Source organism: Strongylocentrotus purpuratus, unplaced genomic scaffold (assembly GCF_000002235.5).
Source record: "Strongylocentrotus purpuratus isolate Spur 01 unplaced genomic scaffold, Spur_5.0 spur5_contig_30, whole genome shotgun sequence".
In the NCBI taxonomy this organism is placed as follows: domain Eukaryota; kingdom Metazoa; phylum Echinodermata; class Echinoidea; order Camarodonta; family Strongylocentrotidae; genus Strongylocentrotus; species Strongylocentrotus purpuratus.
The window spans coordinates 26,185-49,430 of record NW_022144952.1 but is presented as its reverse complement, the minus strand read 5'-3'; the positions used below and the strand labels follow the sequence as shown (position 1 = coordinate 49,430).

General features: G+C 35.5%; 2 protein-coding genes across 3 annotated transcripts; both read left to right on the top strand.

Moving 5' to 3' along the window:
• Nucleotides 1-3,547: 3,547 nt before the first annotated feature.
• Nucleotides 3,548-8,885, top strand: LOC115923444. 2 transcript variants are annotated; one of them, XM_030984111.1, is made up of 5 exons: nucleotides 3,548-3,926; nucleotides 5,005-5,073; nucleotides 5,415-5,483; nucleotides 6,109-6,204; nucleotides 7,000-8,885. In XM_030984111.1, exons 3-5 carry the CDS (start codon nucleotides 5,425-5,427, stop codon nucleotides 7,262-7,264), a joined length of 420 nt encoding a protein of 139 aa, XP_030839971.1. In that variant the 5' UTR covers nucleotides 3,548-3,926; nucleotides 5,005-5,073; nucleotides 5,415-5,424; the 3' UTR covers nucleotides 7,265-8,885. The 2 variants fall into 2 exon arrangements, with proteins under 2 accessions (XP_030839971.1, XP_030839924.1); XM_030984064.1 differs by having other exon boundaries at nucleotides 5,005-5,152.
• A 3,168-nt stretch (nucleotides 8,886-12,053) lies between these two features.
• Nucleotides 12,054-21,096, top strand: LOC115923428. Its single transcript, XM_030983977.1, has 5 exons — nucleotides 12,054-12,325; nucleotides 13,303-13,440; nucleotides 13,765-13,968; nucleotides 19,143-19,195; nucleotides 20,883-21,096. The coding sequence occupies exons 1-5, from the start codon at nucleotides 12,062-12,064 to the stop codon at nucleotides 21,028-21,030; spliced, it is 807 nt and encodes a 268-aa protein (XP_030839837.1). The 5' UTR covers nucleotides 12,054-12,061; the 3' UTR covers nucleotides 21,031-21,096.
• Nucleotides 21,097-23,246: the final 2,150 nt, after the last annotated feature.

Here is a 23,246-nt window from a genome sequence, read left to right as displayed (position 1 = left end):
TTAGCGTCTGTGCTTGCAGACTACTATACCATGCTATTCAATTTGGGATGCATTTCTGTAAGCACTAAAATGTCTGAATCATACAACTACTCAGACTTGAATACTAGTACTATTGCTACGCACGATATATGCGTAATTGTTTTGTCAAACTGGCAAATCAGAGTCTGTGTTTGAAGACTACTATGCCATCGTTTACTCGTAGAACGCGAATCGTGCACAGTAGATGCGAATACATGTACATTTCGTATGGGAAGTAGCAGAGAAATCACAAGTCCACGCGCATGCGCACATGGGGTATTTGCCCTCTCGAGTACGGAAAAAAAATTCGCTTCCGGGGCCGGCTCTGCCGCCTCGACCCCACCAGGAGCCCTAAGGCGGGCCCCTGAATGCTTATCTGACCGTAATTTATTGCCTTAACCCCTGAGCTTGCGGGGTCGGACAAGGTATCAAGATGTGTTTATCTGACCGCAGGCGCGTAGCAAGGGGGGGGGGGGGGGGTGGGGCGGTTCCCCCCCCCCCAAATCGGAAGACGACGTAGGAAGAAAAAGGAGCAGACAAAGAACATCTTTGAAATTCAGACAAGGATTAAGAGTATAGAGAACGGTACAACGCATCGTTTTTTTTCTCTAATAATAAAACGTCAAAGCGCAGGAGGGGAGGGGGGGGGGGCTGAATACAGACGAGGATTCAGAGGCGAGAACGGTAATACGAATCTTTAATGATTTAATGGAACGTAAAAGCTTCTGCGCTTTGCGCGGGATGAAGGGGGAACTAAATTCCGATGAGGATTATTTTCGAGAACGGTAGAACGAATTTAATCTTCATTTAATCATTAGGCTAATGATTAAATGAAGATTAAAAGCTTCCGCGCTTTGCGCGGGAGGGGGGAACCTGAATTCAGACGAGGATTAAGAGTCGAGAACTCTACAACGAATCGTCTTCTTTCTCTAATGATTTAATGAAACGTAGAAGCTTCCGCGCTTCGCACAGGAGGGGATGGGGGGGGGGGGACTGATTTTAGACAAGGATTAAGAGTCGAGAACTGTACAACGAATCATTTTCTTTTCTAATGATTTAATGAAACATAAAAGCTTCCGTGCTTTGCGCGGGAGGGGGGGGGGGGGAAACTAAAATCAGACGAGGATAAAGGGTCGAGAACGGTACAACGAATCGTCTTCTTTCTTTAATAGTTTAATAAAACGTCAAAGCTTCTACGGTTCGCGCAGGAGGGGGGGGGGTGAATTTAGACAAGGATTAAGAGTCGAGAACAGTACAACGAATCGTCTTCTGTATCTAATAGTTTAATGAATCGTAATAGCTTTCGCGCTTTGCGCGGGAGGGGGGAAACTGAATTTAGACGAGGATTAAGAGTCGAGAACTCTACAACGAATCGTCTTCTTTCTCTAATAATTTAATAAACCGTAAAATTTTCCGCGCTTAGCGCGGGAGGGGAAACACTAGATTCAGACGAGAATTATTTTCGAGAACAGTACAACGAATCGTCTTCTTTCTCTAATAATTTAATAAACCGTAAAATTTTCCGCGCTTAGCGCGGGAGGGGAAAAACTAGATTCAGACGAGAATTATTTTCGAGAACAGTACAACGAATCGTCTTTTTTCTCTAATAATATAATGAAACGTCAAAGCTTGGGAGGGTGAAACTCCCCCCCCCCCTGCACCGACCCCCCCCCCCTCGCATTACGTCACTGTTGGTCACCATTACGTACCAATATTTGGCTCGCATGATTTTAAATTTGGGCCTCCCCCCCCCCCCCTAAGAAATCCTGGATCCGCGCCTATACCTGGCAACAACTAATGTAACTATAACGCACTTTTTTTTTGTAAATAAAAATTGTCTCGTTGAAAGTTCAGGCTAGAATGATTGAATTACACACTAATTGATGCCACGCTTTGGTATCCGTAGCAGAATTAGCTCGCACACCTGTACGAGCTGCCTAAATGTAGATTACATTTCATCGGGGCACGCGGCCCCGGATCCAACATAAGTAGCATTCTTTAGCAATACAAATAACATTTGCCTGCTTTACAATCGTACCGCAGACAAATAATATTTTTACCAGGTGAATGAAATAGTTTGTATTGAGGCACTTTACAAATTAAGACGTATGCATTAAATTTGGTTACATTACGAAAATGGCTTATTACAACAAGCCATTTCGTAAATACTATCTGCGCATGGGCTAGTGTTGCTAGGTAGGTCAAGCCTACTTTGCAGTTTGTATTGAGGAACTTTACAAAGACTTATGTATTAAATTTGGTTACATTACGAAAATGGCCAATTACAACAAGCCATTTTGTAAATACTATCTGCGCATGGGCTAGTATTGCTAGGTAGGTCAAGCCTATTAGCAGTTAGTATTGAGGAACTTTACAAATTAAAGACTTATGCATTAAACTTGGTTACATTACGAAAATGGCCAATTACAACAAGCCATTTTGTAAATACTATCTGCGCATGGGCTAGTGTTGCTAGGTAGGTCAAGCCTACTGAGCAGTTTGTCCAACATGGCAACAACTAATGTAACTAACGCACTTTTATTGTAAATAAAAGTTGTCTCGTTGAAAGTTCAGGCTAGAATGATTGAATTACGCACTAATAATGATGCCACGCCTTGGTATCCGTCGCAGAATTAGTTCGCACACCTGTTCGAGCTGCCTTTGCAAATTACATTCCATCGGGGCTCCTGGGCCGGACCCAACATAAGTAGCATTCATTAACGATGCAAATAACATTTGCCTGTTTTACAATCGTACCACAGACAAATAATATTGTTACCAGGTGAATGAAATAGTTTGTGTTGAGGCACTTCACAAATTAAGACGTATGCATTAAATGTGGTTACATTACGAAAATGACCTATCACAACGAGCCATTTTGTAAATATTATCTGCGCATGTGCTAGTGTTGCTAGGTAGGTCAAGCCTACTTAGCAGTTTGTATTGAGGAACTTTACAAAGACTTATGCATTAAATTTGGTTACATTACGAAATGGCCTATTACAACAAGCCATTTTGTAAATACTATCTGCGCATGGGTTAGTGTTGCTAGGTAGGGAAAGCCTATTGTAAAAGATGTTACGTACCTTTGACATGGGTATATAAGGGGTCTGACAAATGCATATGTGTGACATTTTGATAGCAAGGACATTAAAGGTATAGTTGAGTATTGGTAATTTCCAAAGTGCCCCTCCAAAACAGATTTGGTTTATTTCAGTACCATATGAAAGATCATCGAAAAAAACATGGGAGATGATAATAATTCCAAATCAAATGCTCTAATTGTTGTGCAATTTGCTTTCAAAACATTATATAAAAGTGTTTGACGTCCGGACATCACTTTTGACTTTCGACGGTTTATTTTTTGAATTTACGTGTTTAGCTCCCTCTATGTCATTTAACAAAACAACCAGCGTATTTACAACGAGTGTTTGAGTTCGTTGGTACGTAGTACAGGTAGCTAGCAGGCGGGTATCCGACCGCGCGCTAGTAATACAGTACAGCTGATCAATTCTCCAATACGCTGCTTTCACGTAAAGTATAACACGCACAGCTCAGATCAGATTATCACCGGCGCCGATCGAACGCTAGACAGCTACAGACAAGCTTTGATTGAAATACGATAACGAGATCGAGATTGGAAAAGGAGCTCGAGGTCACGGACGATGGCCGACTCGGACTCAGCTAGTGCTAAGGCTACGCTAAATCGGAATAAGACTAAGTAAGACGGTAAGAGGAAGGAGAGAAACAAGCAATGGCAGCTCGACCATCCGGCCCAGAGGAGGCGCGGGAGTGGCTGTGAACAAGGCCAGGGTACGGCGGAGAAACTTCGCGAGCTGCAGGCGGCCTTCTCGTTGCCGAGTCTAGAGGATGCCATAGACCCTATGGCTATGCCAGCTCACTGAGAGGTAAGTTGAAATGATATACGCCCCACTGCATTGGGTAGGCCTACCGTTTTAATTTGATCTAGTCTAGAGACTTGATGCATGGAATCGGCAAATTTAAGAAATTACGTTTTGTTATCTCTTGCCTTGGATTTTTAATTCAGATTTCATGAATCATATGATATTGATAGTCTAGCCTAGCCCTAGGTCTACAGTAGACCGAAAGCTTCAGTCTCTATATCGTCGGTTGTTCCACTGAGACTACGTCTGGCTCCACTAGACCTCCGGATGAATTTGGTTCAAATGAAAATATTGGAAGCATATGCGATCCTACAATATTCAGTGAACGTTGTCGCGTTGAAATCGAGTCTAAAGTGATGAAATTGTAAATAATAATCTCTTTATGGGGTATACTATAACTCTCTCTCAAGGTCAATATATTAATTCACCTATACAACAAGCTACAATTGACCGATTGGCTATTACCTTTTTGAAATTATATATCACAACTACATATTCCGGGATTTTTATGGTAGCAGCTACCGTTGTACGACCGTAGGCGCTATTTTAAATTTATCAAAATTTACCGGGAGCACCGGTAAATTTTTATATTCAATTTTTTTCGAAAGCAGAAGTGTTTTAGGAGCTAAATTTTCTAGTGCTTATAATACTTCCACAGGGGCATCCAAATATATCAAAATTGTAAAGAATCACTATCCACCCAATTTTCAAAATTTCCCAAAACTTTGTAATAGACCCTACCTTTAATGTCCCTCGTTACAACTGCAGTTTTCTTCGTAATGATGACGTGCAGGGCTAGTCAACCGGGTAAACATCCTGCTCTTTTTAAAAGTCGACAAGGTTGTACTATAGCTTGCTTGAGATGTGACTGTCTCATCTATATTTATCTCTACCAAAGAGTGTCTCAACTTCACATACATGACAGAGAACCAATGCATCAGTTATTAGTCATGCAAATTCCAAATCTGGCTAGCTGTGATAATTATTAGAGAATGCCATCTTCAAAATAATTTCTTTTGGTGATTTAAAATCTGAATGTTTTTTACTTTGTGAATGACTTTCATTTCTTCACTTTTTACAGATATGAAGAACAGACAACACAATCCATCCCCAGCGAAGAAATTCCAAGCAGCAGTAGGGGAATTAGCAGGTGAATACGGTAGTACAAGTCACCTTTGACCGCAAATTCATGGAGAACTTGGCCTACTCTGCTGATTTGCTCGCTTCAGGTAGGATTCTGTATACATGTACGAAAGGCTCTGTAAATTGAGAGGAATTTAATGAGAATGCGTTCATTACGTACATGTTTGCAAGATTGAGCTCTTTTTCGGTTATGACCTATAAAATTGGGACATATCAGCAGGTCAAGATAATGCATCTTATTTGCTCATGTGTATGACATGGGATTTTCAATATTGATTTTGTAGTATGAAAATAATGAAATGCCCTATCATTTATATCAGTTTTTATTTTGTTTTCATAATTCCTTAGGCACACCAGCATGCTCGAGTGTTTCCACAACCACATACTGATGTATGCTTCCAAGCGGTATTCCTTTGAGTAAGTATTTTTAGTATCATTTTGTATGTTTGAAGTAAGATTGTCTGTGGAAAAGTTGAAACATATCATTACAGTACGGTTACAGTTACAATATCATATTTTGAAGCAAATAGCAAAGTTAATGAGAAATTATGAATGACATCTATATAAATGCTGAAATCACTTTTGGATGCATGCAGAGTCTTGAAACAGCAGACTTTGTATCGTACTTGTGTCGGTACCTGATGTTAAGTCAAGTTGGAGTGGTTGTAGCAGGGAAATGTAACTACCTTTAATTAAGAGTCAATAATTTACAACACAAATCCAGAACTGAAGTGAATGGCTCGTATTCACAAAGGAGGTTTGTACAAACCATGGTTTGGCCAAGGTTTACATCTATGGAATGCCATTTGTAAACTGATGGAGAAGGAATGTAAACTCCATACTTGTTAACAATGTTAATTTACAATTTACGGTATGCGAACAGCATTCCATAGATGTAAACCATCGTCAAACCATGGTTTGTACAAACCTCCTACAAACCTCCTTTGTGACTACGGGCCAATGAGTCTGAGATTTGTCTAAAGCATTTACTATTCATTCATCATGGTAGTGGTAATACCAATTGTTTGTCTTATCCATCCAGCTACCCAGCAAACCGGGCAAGGAATTTGCTTGCGGTCATCGACTACATGGCACACAAGGACAGGCCCGACCAGATTGATGAACAAGGCAATACAAAGTGAGTGGAAATTAGAAAGAAAAAAAGGTTTTCTTTTCTTTCTTGTTTTTCCTATTTTTATTTGTACATTTTTTTTAGATGGACAAGGCAATCCAAAGTGGGTGGAGTAAAAAAAAAAACATGATTTTTTGTTTTCCCTGTGTAGTTGGACAGGGCAATCCGAATTGGCAGTTCTTTCCCATGAAATTTATCAATTTTGGGGAAATTATTAAATATCTAATTGTCCTTCCTGGGAACGCCCCTTTTAAATCGCCAAAATATGACGTCATCTAAAGAAGTTGTCCCTGTACACGACGCACATCTAAATTATGTAGATGACGGACTGTAAGCTGATGGTTTGTCAATCATGCTGCTGATTTTGGACCCTAAATGCGGACTTGGATTCAGTGTAATAATATACTTGGTGTGTAATGCAAGGTTCTGGAGTCATCAAAATCATCATAAATTTGGCAGAGTTTTGGTAAAGTAACAATCACTTACACAGAAAGATGTATATGGGACAACACACATGGTGTCGGCCTGTCGGGGCTAGTACTACCCTGATTTCCTTATCTTTCTATGCTCATTACTCAGCCAGTATACATTTTCTTCCAAAATTGTTTGGCACATGACATTTATTTGTAATCTTGAACATTCAGTGTAAGTTTCGTTAGATTCTGTGAGAATTCATTTTCTTTTTTTACCAGAACTCAAGTTTATCTTTAAGAGATATGAATCATTTCCAATTGACAAGAATGATTGTGCAATATAATGCAACTTGTTACATTTTGCATGTTCTTTTATTTTATGATACAGATATGTTGCAGTATGGTCAAAGCGTGCCAACAACTACGTGGCCCGGAAGGAGAAGGTCCCCAAGACCTACCCCTACATGTATGTACAAGGACTCATCGGTGCGATACTGGAACGCAGAGAACAGGACCAAGGACCACTGTTCTCGAAGGCTGTTCTGCTCCCTGATGACCCTAGACACACAAGGCCCAGGCTTGCACCATTTCCTCCACCACAACTTGATGTGATCCTAGCCAGGAGACTAGGCCGATTAGAGAAATCCATGTAATCCTCTGTAGTGAACAATTGGGATTGTCTGACTTGAGAACTGCTTTTTTTCGAGCAGAGACTAAGGGATCCAAATGGCGTCCTTCCGTCCATCCTCCGTGACTGTACACAAATTTGAATGAAGTCTAATGTGAAATCTTACCTGCAAAAATCAATTAGGGTTGCTAACTTTCCAACCCTGCATCTGTTTGTAACCATACTTGATTGGTACATGTAGATGCCCTTTATTGGCCTCCATGATATTCTGGAGTTGAAGGTCACATAAGTAGGTCAAAGGTCAAATGAGGTTCATTGTTGCATGATTGCATGATTGCATGCAAGACTCTTAATCGCCTCGATTTAATTTGTCCATGTGGCATGTTTTTAGGCTATCTTGAGGATTGGTTGGAACTTAACATTTTGGACTCATTTGGTTGCTAATGATTTTGTGGTCCGGAGGTGAAAGATTGCATGGCTTAGCATTACGAGCATGTATTCTTGATATGTCAGAGACCCTTTGACAAAATACCACCAAACTTGATACTAGAGTGTCCCTGGGGATCATGGGGATGTGGTTATCTATCAGTATAAAAAAAAAGTCACATAACGCATGATATACATGTACCAGAAATAAATTGTTATTGTTGCTAGATTAGCCACCATGCTTGGCACTTGTATTACAATAAGAGGTTGGCAAGTTTACAAATGGAAGAAATGTAGGAATATAAAAGACAAATTGTGACATCAGTGTATAAAAGCTCTATGTGATTTATACAATTCATAATTTGTGATAAAATCAGTGCTTGCTCATGTGGAAATGGTGGATATTTCAATTTGTATCTATTTGGCAACCTATATTCCTTGAAGAAGTTACGGTAGTAATTATAAAATTTACAGCCAAGAGGTCAAACCATGAGTCAACAATGTGTTTGGTTTTAGTGACTGTGCATGTAACTGAGGTGACAGTCGATCATGAAAAAGACTATACTTCGGAACCTGTTGAAAATCAACATGGACAGAAGAAAGATTTGTAGAATATCTTATTGTAAATAGTCTTCATTTTTTGTTTAATGCAATCAATGTGACTAAAATAATGCAAGCGAAAAAGAGAAATGATCACAAGACAGCAAAACAGTTGGTTTCATGCATCATTTGAATCAATGAACGTGAATCAGCTCAACGCCAAAGTATTGCGGTTCAAGGTTATACCATCAAGAGATATGCTGCCTGTAACTACTTTGTAGTTTGAAAGGGTGTATAAAGGAATAAGGATACAGTTGGGCAGGCGAGTCTTTCTGTTGGTCTATTGTAAAAAACTGGGTCAAATTTTTTCCAATTTTTACGCAAATTGTAATAAAACTTGGTATACCGATTGACCCGAGGGTGTGCAAGACACATTTGTTGTGTCTGTCTGTTAAGGTACCTCCATGGTAACCAAGCTTTGCACAAAGAATACAATTTTGTTTTAATAATCTTGTGGAGCATATTCTTTCCAAGTTTTAGCAATTTTATAGTTTTGGTATCTTTGATGAGGCATTATAATAACAGTATAAAACTCAATGCATGTGCAGTGTGTAAAATAAGTATGTGAGCAAACTATTGGAAGTAGTTTGATCGATTCATATGAAACTCAGTACACACAACGCAGAATTGTCTTTTGTGTGCGTATAGGACATGACCAGTTTTGAAATGTCTGTGCTATTTTTTTGAAAAACCTTATGTTGGATGTTAATCACTTGAGGTGATATTCATAGTCGAGCATTAGGGAAGATGAAAGACATATATACCTAACTATACTTAATTTTGTGCTGAAACTGATGTGATTCAGGATTTGAGATCGATATGGAGTATGTATACATATATACTCGTACGAATCACTCAGACAATTTTTAAAGCATTTATATATAAAGTAAGATGTGAAACTTAAAAGATAAAACCAGTTATGGTCATGCGACTGCATTGTGAAAGGATTGTTGTGGAATCGATCAGAAAAGGTTGATCATCTAGCATATAAGTCTTGGTGTGTACTGCAAGGTTCTAGAATCATCGAAATGATAAAAAGATTGGCCCAGTCTTGGTAAAGTTACAAGCACTGTACACAGAAAGATGTATATGGGACTACGCACAAGTGCGCGACACATGCGTTATATCTATCAAGTCCAAATAGATATAATAATTTACCAAATATATCAATTAGTAGGCAGTTTCTCGGCAAAATTTGTATGATCACGTACTAGTCAAAACATTGTGTGCGGGCAAGCACTGAATCAAATGACCGGGGTAATAGTATATTTGTCAAGCGCGTAGAAACATTACTGTTATAGATACTTTTCTTTGGTAAACTTATCTACACATTGCCTATAGAGAATGTCAAGTTTTTATGAAAGACACAAGATAAGATGTATATAAATAAGCAGTAACTAATAAGTAACAAGACATGGTGGTATACAAATAAAGTATATTGCTCCTTCTTAATGACGACGGTTAAAGTTGTCATAGCGATAGATGCTAAATAAAAATGTGCCTTTTTTAATACACATGATCTGTTTGTATGCAATGGTTGGAATCAACATCACGTTTAAATATTGCCTTCAGTACAGCAAGTATAATTTGTATTCATCTGAATAATGTTGTGTAAATTTAACTGTTAGTTATGGCCGAATAAAGCTTTCAATGTACACCATAAAAATATGTTATGTATCTTCATTTTAGCATTACTATAATTATATTAAAATCTTATGTCTTTACACATTTACAAGTTATCACGTACTGACGTAGGTCATGCAATACACAGGCACTGTAGAACACAACTTATTTACAAGAAGTTACAATCACTTTTTTTTTTAAACTTTACAATTGCATGCAGTACCAAAATAAAAATACTAAAAAACACTGCATTATGGACAAGTATGAATCAAGTAAGATGTTAAATTAATTCACTACTGTTATTCATTATAGTATACTGATACAACAATTTTTAATATTTTTTTAAATTTATTTCTTTTTATTTCTCCACTTTCCCTTTAGCCATGTACCTTCATGTTGTTATATATGTTAAAGGTGTCGCTCTGGACCTATAACATATGATAAGACAAAAAATCCACCAGTTATTTCTGATTTCTATCAAATTTTTAGATTTTGTGTTGTTGTTGTTGTTGTTTGGTATTATCGGCGTTTCATTCTTTTTTAGAATATTTACGCCTTTCACTTTATTTCTTTTTTTTTCTTCTATTTTTGGTACTATTTGTCAATTCATATTCATCTCTTTTTTTTGGATAATATAATCTCAGATCTACTGGTCCATGAAAACCCCTCACCGCAATTGGCACCTTCCTGCCAGACCGGCGCGGTACATTGCGCAATCTTCTCGGCCATCATTGGCCTAGGCAACTCTGGTGCCGGTGAGAGGATTCTGGGGTAGATCTTTGGAGTCTCTTGTTTGGGGTTTACCGTCCTCAATCCGTCTTTACTCTTTCTTACCTTTTCTCTTCTAGTATTTTTCCATTTTGTAAAACCTTATTTTTCTATCAAAGTGGGTATCAACATCTTAGGGCATTTGGTTGTCGTGCGATATGTGCCAAACAAAAAATGTGGATTTAGTAATTCCTTTTTGAATGAAACATGGATTTAGCTTCTTTTGGAATTGAATGGATTTAGCTCCTTTTGGAATGAAACTGTAATAATGTTGTTTACTTTCTTTTCGAAAGGTTATATTTATGTGTGATTTCACTATTATTATTTAAAAGGAAAGGTTTGCTGCTAAATTTGAATAAAATTTCAGTGACTTTATTGAGAAAATATGATTTATTTTTTATTTTTTTAGGTACAATAACATGTTTCATTCCAAAAGGAGCTAAATCCACGAAAATAAAAAATCTAAAAATTTAGTAAACATCAGAAAAGCCGAAGGGAAGATTTTTTCTTATCATTATTGGCAGATAATCAGGTCCATGCAGGGTGACACCTTTAACATATATAACAACATGAAGGTATACATGGCTAAAGGGAAAGTGGAGAAATAAAAAAGGCAATTTACTCAGAAGTACCCAAAGTGGATTTGGCTCCTTTTGGAATGAAACTCTTCACATATAAAAGGAAGACAAGTAATATAAAAGGAAAAACGAAGGCCCACGTCATTTACATAGAAGGTAGGTGGACAGATAACCTCGATGTTTTTAATCTAATTTCATCTGGGAGATCATTCCACAGCTTTGTTCCTACAAACGAAATACAAAATTGCCCTTGCGTTGTCTCACATATTGGTTGATAGATAGAGTAAGCCACTTTCTTTACACTGTAGAAGTAATCAACTGGGTCATACGACGTACAATACATACACATACACTACTACTAGGTCGAGCGTACTCGCACTACATACACATACAGTATTCGCATATCGCGCTCAAAAACAATAGCGCTACCAGTACCACAGACCATGCAATTATGTGCAGGCCTCGCATACCATAATGTGTACAATATAAATCAGTCAGCGCGCTATAGACATGGTTCGGATATTACTTGCACGCCCATATCCGATCGTCGTCTTGGCGAAAATTCACGGTGTGCTGCCGCTTGACCGAGAGGTGGCGCTATACAATTACACTGAACACGCCTCGAAAGTAAAATTTTTGATAAATAAAATCATTTGCAGTCGAACAGGTTTTTTGCATATAAATTCACTCTAATGTAATATTTCGGATTTATATCTTCAATGATGCATTCTTAGACATTTATTGTATGTTTTTTATGTTTAGATCATAGTTTCGTTCGCTAATGTGAGTATTGACCAACACTCAACTATTCCTTTAAGGATAACAAGATGTCGACTAAACACTCCTCAGTTGAATTGATGATTGTAGAAGGTTTTGAACTGAGAAAAGTGAAGGCGCCGAGTGGTCGCCAATACCTTTTTGGAAATGTCATCGAAAGTGGTAGAGAAGGTGTAATTAAGGGGTGTTTTGTTAATGAGGTAACGAGCGAAGCGGCTGTGGACCTCGTCAAATTGAAGGCCGGTGACAAAATCATCATAACGCACGTGGTGGGTAAGGGAGGCCCCAGTCTCCGTTTGCTAGCAAATGCGACGGTAAGTGAAAGTTTGGAACTTTTTGGTGTCTATGTATGGATTTTTGTGTTGAGTAAGCGTCCACTTGACAATATATGATCATTTATTTAGCCTAAGGCCATTAAAAAAATATATACATGTTTAGCGTCCCCGCCCGTTTCCTTTTTGGGGGCCGCCTCCTATTTTATTTTTTTTGAAACTTTTTTTTTTTTTTCATGTTTTTTTTTTTTATTTATTTATTTTTATTTTTTTAATCAAAAAAAATAAAGAAAAAAACATGAAAAATACTGCTAAAATTGATCTATTTCTGATTAAAAAAAAAAAAAAAAAAAAAAAAAAAAAATGTCGGCGGCCATCTTGAAAAGTAGCCCGACTGTTAGGGAAAATGTACCGAGCGGTCATTTTGAAAAGAAAAAAAAAAAAAAAAAAAAAGGGCCTCCTTTCTATTTTTTGAAAAAACAGGACGCTAAACATGTTTTTTTTTTTTTTTTTGCCTAATCAATGGTTGACTAAATTGTGAATTATAATTTGTTTTATTCATTGAAGGGCTTTTAATAGGCCTGTACTAGATACATTTGCTTGACTAAATAAAGCAATAATATCATTAACAAAATTATTTGAAAAAAGTAATATTTTGTCTTCGATAACCATTAGAGGTATGGTAAAACTATATCCATTCCATTTAGCCTAATCAATTTTTGGCTAAAAATAATTTATATTTAATTTTAAATCTGTAATGGTTAAACGGTAGTATAAATTATCAATATGATTTAGTAGCTTAAATATTTGTTGATTTTTTGTTGTTTTTTGTTGAAAGTATGGCTTTATTAATTTGCAGTTTCATTATGAAGGATGGTATTTATATTAAGGTAAATATGTTTATACTTGGGGCCTTTAAAAAAATGGTTTATAGTGGTATTGTTGTAGAGAAGTGGCTATGTATCACAATCTTTAAATAGTTATAAATTGTATTTTATTGATATAAATTGTATTTTTAGGTGTTTTCTGAAGTCGTCGATTTCGACGTAAACAAGGAAGCAGTGGACAGCTTTATCAGGCCGAAAAGTGTTTCTGTCTCTGAGGCTCGGGGGAGCGCCCCAAAAAGAAGAATGACAGTTGAAGGTGATGTGATCGAGGTATGTATTTTGCTGTTGTAAAATGTAACAATTGTGACGATTTTTTGTTTAACTTAGTGATTTTGAATCGTAAAAGAAGTTTTTTCAAATTGTGAGGATTTTATGAAACATTAAAAAAGATATTTATTTATATAAACATTATAAATGATATCATATTACGATTTGAGTGTATAGTGTAATGCATTATACATTATACTGGGGAAAACCAGAAGTGCCAAGTGTGACGGACATGAGTGCTATACAAAAACACACTATTGTTATTTTCAAATGTTTTTGTATTTTTCGAATTAAATACGTGATGTACTTGTTTATGGTGTTTTGCAGGTAGGCCAACTTGTGGAGAGTGGAAGTTACAAAAGGCGGGTAATAACGTTGAGACAGCTGGGTGATGACGATACTCAATCGATACCAATAACCCTATGGGGCGAGAGCGCTTCTCAGGATGTAGCAGAAGGACTGTCTGTCCTGGTGACGGCCGTCATTAGAGACGCCAATGGTCTGCAGGGGTCGGTGTCCACGAAAATTGAGGTAATTTTGTTTTACTATAGGTTTTCCCGCCCAATTTTATCAGAGTTGCATTTCGAGTTCATACATAGGCGTTTAAGTTTCAATGATATTTGTCAACTCTCTGCTCTCATGGTTCATTTTCATTTTTTGAGCTTTCAATTTCGTTTTATCATTTCTTTTGAATTTTATTTAATTCAGAGAAAAATCCATTTAATTTAATGACCAATTTTGCGCCAGCTGGATAGACGTTTAATTTGTCTATTTGTGAATTTGAATACATTAATGTTTATTATGGCAATGCAGGCGCTAATTTGAATGAATTTACTTGCTTTTTTAATTTGAACGCGCTTTTTGCACGCTGATGTGGGAAAATCATGAATTGCATGTTTATACAATCAAATTGAATGAACTAGATAGCTTTTTGAATGTTTTTTTTGTTTTTATGTTGAGTTGCACAGTTTGATATGTCTACACACGTACCAAATTAATCCGACACGTAGACACAAAATGATCTCGGTGATTATTCAACTTTGCTCGAAATTGAATGATCGCATCGTTAAATCAGATGCCACTTTAGTTGTGATTTTGTAGGTTTGTTTTGAACTTTTCATGATTAGTCATTGATTTTGTTTGTGTTTTAAACTGAAGGGCAATTAATCCAACCCTTGTAATAAGTTTATGTGTATAAAAGCAGAACTGAAATAACACAAACAAAATGGCAAAAGTTTGAAATGAATCGACCAATAGTAAGGAAGTTATGAATGTTTGAAATATGAGATTACTCAGTCTATGCAAATCTCAAATTGGTAGTTCGGTCAGTGGATTGTGACGTAGGACGTGGATCAGTCTCTCATTTGTCGTGTACAAAAATACCATTAATTTTTGTTTTTTTCGTATGTTTGTTTTCCCTTGGAACACTACTCAAAATTATAGATAGCATAGTATTTATAGGTCCTTTAAAAAAAAAAACCCTCCTGAGCAATGAATTTTCGAAAAAAATACAAATTTAGTCATTTATATGTTGGAACAGATGGAAAAGTAGCCGACACTATATCACATTGGCATTACTGGTTCAGCCAATTTGAAGTGCTCATAGGTATAGTGATTACTACTTTTAAAAATTCATAACTTTTTTATATTCAACTTTCATCAGTTTGCTTTTGTGCTTTGTATTAGATTAGTACTCTATTTGGGTTAGATTTTCCTTTAATGTTCATTGGTTTAAAAATGAGTTGTAAACAATTATTTAAAGCACATTTTGAAACAATAGTTTCTTTAATCATTTTTTAAAGATTTTTTGTTAAATGTTTGAAACTTGAAGACACCGTAACATGAGTTAGTAGACAGAACGTTTTTTCGAGAGAAAATCAGTGCGAGTGGGACAAAAAGTCTCCGAATTTGTCTTTTTACGTTGAGTTTAACGCCGCCCATAGAGTAAGTTTATATCATGAAATACTCAATACTTGTTTAGTAAAGGATAAAAATGTGTAGATTAATTCAATGTTGAGATATAAACTGTGCAAGATTTTGTGTCTATGAGACTATGTGTCGGATTAATTTGGTACGTTTGTGTACACATACACTCAGCTTCAAAGAGGTCAGTGTGCGCGCTGTTGAGATTTAAAGATAAACTGAGTTCTGGTAATGCGATTGCATTGTGAAAGAAAAGGTGTGGAATGGATCAGAAAAGTTGATCATATAGCATGTAAGTAATGGTGTGTAATGCAAGGTTTTGGAGTCATCAAACTCATCATAAATTTGGCAGAGTCTTGGTAAAGTAACAATCACTTACACAGAAAGATGTATATGGGACAACACACATGGTGTCGGCATGGTCGGGGCTAGTAGTACTAGATCTAGTAGGACCCCTATATATATTATCGATGTTCCAATGTGTTCCTCCTTCAATACAAGCCCTTTTACGATGCCTGTTTAATTAATATATTAAAGATATAGGTCTAGATCTAGATCTACTTGACTTTTGGTTTTAAAAAAGAAAATCAATTCTCACAGAATCAAATGAAACTTAAACTGAATATTCCAGATTACAAATTGAAATTTGCCAAACGATTTTGGGTACAAAGTACTACCCTGATTTTTTTTAATCTTTCTATGCTCATTACTCAGCCAGTATACATTTTCTTCCAAAATTGTTTGGCACATGACATTTATTTGTAATTTTGAACATTCAGTGTAAGTTTCGTTAGATTCTGTGAGAATTCATTTTCTTTTTTTACCACTAGGATCTAGAACTCAAGTTTATCTTTAAGTTTAACGCGTCTATCGGTCAAATGTTAGTTGTTTATTTTTTTTAAAACGCGTAAATTTAGTGGAAATTGAATTTAACGCAGAGACACAAAGTATTGTAGATATATGTAGAAGTGAGTGTAAATGGAGTGAGGTATTTGATTAGACCATAGTTTATTTACTTAAAAATCAAGAAAACCAAGATTGGTTTTGAGAGTAGCATGAGGAAGTATTAAGGAGGAAAAGAATCCAAGATTCAAGTAAGAGTTGATTTCACCATCTAATGAAATCAGGCTTGCAAAAAGTAGGTCACTGTTATTAGGGTCATTTACAAAATGAAGTGTCTTAAGGACCTGATATATTATTTGGTTTGTAAAAATACTGCATGCATTGTCTATTGAATTTTGGTTGCTCATATGAGAGAGAAATTGGTTTATTTGGAGAAAGTAAACGTGTATGTATAAATAAAAAGCAATTTTAAATAGACTCTATAGACTATCTAGATCTAGAGGTTTATATGCAAGTGTATAAATTAAAACATTTAGATTCTAGGTCTAGTCTTGGCAAATAATAGAATGCCATGCTATTTATTTGTATAGAATTCAAGTCCATAGCAGAAAACACTTAATGAGTGCGCATAAAATGTATGCAAATTTTTAAAGAATAATGGCGCTAGTGTAGTTTCGTATCTATTTTTTTTAGCAGTTTAATATCCATTTTAATTTTTTAGCAAATGAATTTTAGCACAATTTTTTATTAATTTCAATCATAATCGTATAGACCTATTGCATTTTTCACCTGAATTTGGATCACATCCGACATCGGGAAACCTCCGTTTAGGGCTTCGATGTCGACGTCGTCGCTCAGTACTAAGGCCATGTAACAAAATATGCATGTTTAGCTTCCCCTCCCGCTTTTTTGGGGGGGCCGCCTCCTATTTTTTTTATTTTTAATTTTTTTTTTTTAAAGAAAAAAACATGAAAAACACTGCTAAAATAGATCAATTTCTGATTTAAATTTAAAAAAAAAAAAAAATGTTGGCGGCCATCTTGAAAAATAGTCAGACTGTCAGGGAAAATGTACCGAGCGGCTATTTTGAGCGGCCATTTTGAAATAATAAAAAAAAAAAGGATGTTAAACATGGTTTTTTTATTTGGCCTAATCGTGTAAGTTGGGGCTCTGATCGGATCGGAAGATCGGAGCGACACCCTCATACCTTTGATCGGTATCGGACTTGAAGATCGACACCAAAAATCAGCTGATTTTTTGTTTATTTTTTTATTTTTTTTAATGACGAAAATTTTCAATTTTCATAAAGTAGGCATGCATTATAATCCAAGATGGTGGCCCGCATGTTTTGCCTCTTATCTTAGACCAATATTATGTATTTCAAAGTCATGAAAAGTCACTAGATATAACAAACATGGTCTACAACAACTTCACATGACAAAATAATCCCAGCTATGAATTTTGTAAAAGCCTTTGATAGCCAAAAACTTGAAAATTTTTGTCATTAAAAAAAAAAAAAAAAAAATTCTGCCAATGTTTTTTGGATCATTTTTATTGATCGGCAATTGGAAATTATTATCTGATCATTCCTGATCGGCTCAAGATCGGCCCCCGATCCACAGGCCTACCCAGTACCGTCTCTATGCTAGTCCTGCACCTCAAACCTTGTATGGTGGTATCATAACATGCACGATACCACCATACGAGAAGTCTGCATAATTTTGGACTGATAGCTTCAGTTTGAGGTGCAGGACTATAGCATAGAGATGATTGGTACTGAGCGACGACGGTGACATCAAAGCTCTAAACGGAGGTTTCTTGATGTCAAATGTGATCCAAATTGAGGTGGAAAATGCAATAAATGATTATGATTAAAATAAGTAAACTATTGGGTTAAAATTTCTTTGCTAAGAATGGATATTAAAGTGCCAAAAAAAAATGAATACCTAACAACACTAGCGCCAGAATAATTTGGTCATTTTTTGAGTTGTATAAAAAAATAGGAGATTTACAAGTTTGATAAATTATCATTTTGGCTGAGTTGAAAAACAGCAACAGTTATTTAGCAAGGTACATGTAGATTGAATGCACAAAAAAAAAAAATCAAATTTGTTTTTGCGCATTGTTATTTAGGTCAGTTGTGAAAGTCACTTTGATAGGTGTATGTGACAAGTTATTGGATTAAGGTGATACATGAACAAAGCACATGCTTTTAGCACATTGGATTAAGGTGATACATGAACAGACTTGGAGCACGTGCTTGTGTTGTGAACATCATAGAGTTAATATTGATTGGATTTTTGGCAAGAAATACATTGAACCATTCAATGAAATATCTTGTGTGTAACTCTATGAATAAGTATTTTTTTTAATACTACTGTAAATATGTCAATGTTAACACCGGATTTTCTATCTGCATTTTCTCTTTGAGTGCAGATTGAATAAAACCGTTATCGAATAGAAAGTGGCGTCCGTTCTTATTTATCGAGTGATTCACACCATTATGATTACATTTTTTTTTTGTAATAATATTATTTAATTTTTTTCTAGGTTTTAACAATTTTGTTCGACGTGGCATCTTTTCAAATTCAAAGCCCAGTAGCTTGTGAGAGTGTCATATTTAATTTACTTTTATTTCTCATTTTAAGACATCATTTTACTCATAATTTTTTTTTTTGTAATCTAGTCAAACTGTCAATTTTTAAAAGTAACCCTTTAGTTTACAGATAGGCAGGAATCATCAGTTAAGTACATGCCCGACATATTTTTTTTTGGCGGCATCGAAGATGGTTCAAAGGGAATGAATTAGATATGACTCCCATCTCTTAAAACTCTTTGGTACTTTGAATGAAATATGTTATGTGTACTACTGTTTTGTCACAATATGTTTGTATTGATATTTCTTTGTCTTTTTTTGTTTTATTTTTGCATTTATGTAGATGGTGAAAGAAAAATGGGTAGAGGGAGAGGTGATTGGCGTGAGAAAAACAAGGTTTGTACTTTTTGGTGGTTATTTGTTATGTGTATTTTATGTTTTTATTGTAGTGCATGTACACATGTGTACAGGTGTAGGTGTAAAAAGTCTTTTTTTTTTTCCATTTGCATAGTGAGACTAAATTGGTTTAGATTTTTGTATACTCTCTTACATGTAGCTCCGGCAATTGTGTATAATTAAGAAGAATTGCGTAAATGCCGAATCCGTTCCTAGCTTTTAGAATGATCATTGCCGTTTTGTTTGTTTTTTGATGTGCGTAAATGTTTTTATATTTAGATTTTTGTTGTTATAACTGGTACATGTACATGTAGTTGGATTACAATAGAACCCGGTATAATCGTAGCGTTAATTTTAGGGGTAATTGTGCATTTTGTGATGAAAAGCATCAAATTTAGTAGGGGAGACCGAGGACAATTGTAACACTTTTGTTCAATTTCGACATCAACTTTATTATAATTAAGAAATTAAAGGTATATAAAATGAAAGATGCATATCTTGGCTTGAAATATGACTCGGTTTGGGTTAAGTGAAATAAATTAAGAGCACATTTTTGAGGGGTCCAAGAAATTTGAAAATTTGGCCGACTGATATTTTGTTTAGTTAGGGAGGGGGGGGGGGGTGGTAAGATCACCTTTTTAATATTTTTTTATTAAAACAAATTTGAGGGGAGGGTTTTCCTCAAAATCGCACACATACAAAATATTGAGGGGGGGGGGGGAGGGGGTCGACCCTCAAACCCCCCCTGCTTACGCGCCTGGGTGGAGAAAATGATATTGTGTTTTTCAAATTCTGCTTTTGTGATCTGTTGTATTCTTTTGTTTTAATGGCCGCCATAGTGTCCTTTTTCCTATATAATGTTAACAACTTGAAATAATTATATTAAAGGTAATACAAAGTTTTAATATGGGGTCATGAATTTGGTTCAAATTAACATATTGGAAGCATATGCGATCTTACAATATTCAGTTAATCGTTGTTGCGGTTGAAATCGAGTCTAAAGTTATGAAATTGTAAATAATAAACTTTTGATGTTGTATAGCTCTCTCTCGAGGTCAAGATATTCATTAAGCTATAAAACAATGTTTCTTGACTAAAATCAACCGATTTTAGCTAATCCTGGTTGGAAATTATATATCACAACTACATATTTTGAGGTTTTCATGGTCGCATCTACCATGTTTCGGGCATAGACGCTAATTGAAATTTATCAATTTACCAGGAGCACCGGTAAATTTTTATATTCAATTTTTTTTGTAAGCATTAGTGTTTTAGGGGCTAAATTTTCTAGTGCTTATAATACATCCACAAAGGCATCAAAATATATAAAATTGTCAAGAATCACTATCCGTTTCCGTTTTCACTCAAATTTTCATATTATTTTTAATTGTACATCTAGTATTGAAGTCACTACCTTAGCACTACTATCTCTCATCTTAACAATGTAGTTTCGTGTAGGCTTAGTAATTATTTTGAATTCATGCACATGTTGAAATTCCAGGCTCTAAATTTAGACAAACTGTAGGGCCCCATTTTTTAACTAAAGTCCCATTTTTTATATATATATATATATATATATATATATCAAGGCTTTATAAAGACATTGAGTTGTGAAATATGTGTATAAATGGCCCTTATTAGGTTTTTAAATATATGTTAATTGTATTTTCATTTTCTTTTTATACAGCGTACCCATGCGTATCATGATGAAAAATGGAAATTGCATCAAGATCGCAGACGGCATGGACGAAAATCTCGTATCCTCCCTCCTTGGATTTCCAATAAGGTATAAAATTGGGACAGATGGGATTGCTGTTGAGATAGAAAAGTTGTAATATGTTTTTTTTATATTTCGTTATATAGTGCGTCCCACAAAAAAAAGAATCCGAAAAATTATTGATGTTTATCATAACTTAATCACAATTATAACTAATAAATGACATATTTGTAAAGCTTAGAGCCTCTTTTATTTGATGCAACTCATATGATGCATATTTTACGCATGAGTGATTAAAATCAATTTGAAGAGAGGGAACCAAAAGGTCGTTTGGCGTATGGTATCTAAATTTCAAAAGAGAAAATATTTTTAGAAAGTTCAGTTTTTGCCCTTTTATGTGACACCTCAATCAGGAAAAAAGAGCAAAGTTTTGTTTAAAGTTTTAAAATTTGATTTAAGAAGTCAGTTTTCACTGGCTGCCTGTTGTAGCAACAAGCAGAATTGACAAAAGACAAGCTCCGTTTCGTTGACAACCAGCCATGCAGGAAGTCTTTCGCCCATGTCTGATTGTCAACAAAACGGAGTAAGTCTTTTGTCAATTTTGTTTGTTATAGCAGGCAGCCAGTGAAAACGAATTTGTTTAATCAAATTATTTTAATTTAAGCATCACTTTAAGCAAAAAAATTATTCCTTGCCTATTTTTCATGATTGAGGTGTCATATGAAAAGGCAAAAGCTGATTTTCTCTTTCAAATTTAGATACCGTGCGGCAAATGACTTTTTGTTCTCTTTTTTCAAATTGATTTTAATCACTCATGCGTGAAATATGCATTATATGAGTTGCTAAGCTTTACAAATATATGTCATTTATTCATTATAATTGTGATTAAGTTGTGATAAAACGTCAATGATTCTCGGTTTCGTTTTTTCTGGGACGCACTGTATAGTTGTTTGTAATTACTGTATCTCTGTAAATATTGATTGTTTTTCAACCAATTTTTGATATGTTGTAGCCAAGATAATTTTTTACATGGTCAATATCCACTTTTTATCATTTTGATGAAGACATCATAGTGAAAATTGCGACTAAAGGCGACATGTCAGAAGTTTCTTAATTTACGTGCAATGCTTATAGAAGGTGAATTTCGTTTACATCATGAATGTACAGTACATGACATTGTTCTTTGAACAGTATCTCGCTTATTCTTGCGCTATTTTATACCAAACTTTGGTATGTTGTAGCCTGCCCGATGGGCTATAGGCAATGTGCCTTTTGTTTTTTGATCAGATATTATTATGTCGAAATTTACAATTCAAAGTTGAAATTGCAATTTTGATAATATGTCACGTATGTCCGAACTGTGAAATTTAAATGTTAGCAGTGTTTTTATATTCAACTATGGAGAAAAAAAAAGTTTTTAGACTACACTATTGAAACTGACTGCTTTTTTTTTTTTTTTTTGAGGGGGGTGGGGGGGGGGGTTGTTACAGCAGGCAGCCAGTGAAAACGAATTTGTTTAATCCAATTATTTTAATTTAAGCATCACTTTAAGCAAAAAAATTATTCCTTGCCTATTTTTCATGATTGAGGTGTCATATGAAAGGGCAAAAGCTGATTTTCTCTTTCAAATTTAGATACCGTGCGGCAAATGACTTTTTGTTCTCTTTTTTCAAATTGATTTTAATCACTCATGCGTGAAATATGCATTATATGAGTTGCTAAGCTTTACAAATATATGTCATTTATTCATTATAATTGTGATTAAGTTGTGATAAAACGTCAATGATTCTCGGTTTCGTTTTTTCTGGGACGCACTGTATAGTTGTTTGTAATTACTGTATCTCTGTAAATATTGATTGTTTTTCAACCAATTTTTGATATGTTGTAGCCAAGATAATTTTCTACGTGGTCAATATCCACTTTTTGTCATTTTGATGAAGACATCATAGTGAAAATTGCGACTAAAGGCGACATGTCAGAAGTTTCTTAATTTACGTGCAATGCTTATAGAAGGTGAATTTCGTTTACATCATGAATGTACAGTACATGACATTGTTCTTTGAACAGTATCTCGCTTATTCTTGCTCTATTTTATACCAAACTTTGGTATGTTATAGCCTGCCCGATGGGCTATAGGCAATGTGCCTTTTGTTTTTATGCCTCCGTTACGAAGTAGCCGGAGGCATTATGTTTTCGGGTTGTCCGTCCGTCCGTCTGTACGTACGTCTGTACGTACGTACGTCTGTACGTACGTACGTCCCGTTCTCGTGATCGCGTTATCTGAAGAACCGATTGATGGATTCCTGCCAAACTTTGGTCATGTATGTATCTTGC

Bases quoted from the DNA above. Each gene is read 5' to 3' on its own strand.
- LOC115923444 (XM_030984111.1), top strand. From the start codon at position 5,425: ATGCTCGAGTGTTTCCACAACCACATACTGATGTATGCTTCCAAGCGG. The intron at 5,484-6,108 runs GTAAGTATTTTT...TTATCCATCCAG, and splicing joins TCCAAGCGGTATTCCTTTGA to CTACCCAGCAAACCGGGCAA. The intron at 6,205-6,999 runs GTGAGTGGAAAT...TTTATGATACAG, and splicing joins GATGAACAAGGCAATACAAA to ATATGTTGCAGTATGGTCAA.
- LOC115923428 (XM_030983977.1), top strand. From the start codon at position 12,062: ATGTCGACTAAACACTCCTCAGTTGAATTGATGATTGTAGAAGGTTTT. The intron at 13,441-13,764 runs GTATGTATTTTG...GGTGTTTTGCAG, and splicing joins TTGAAGGTGATGTGATCGAG to GTAGGCCAACTTGTGGAGAG. The intron at 19,196-20,882 runs GTTTGTACTTTT...CTTTTTATACAG, and splicing joins ATTGGCGTGAGAAAAACAAG to CGTACCCATGCGTATCATGA.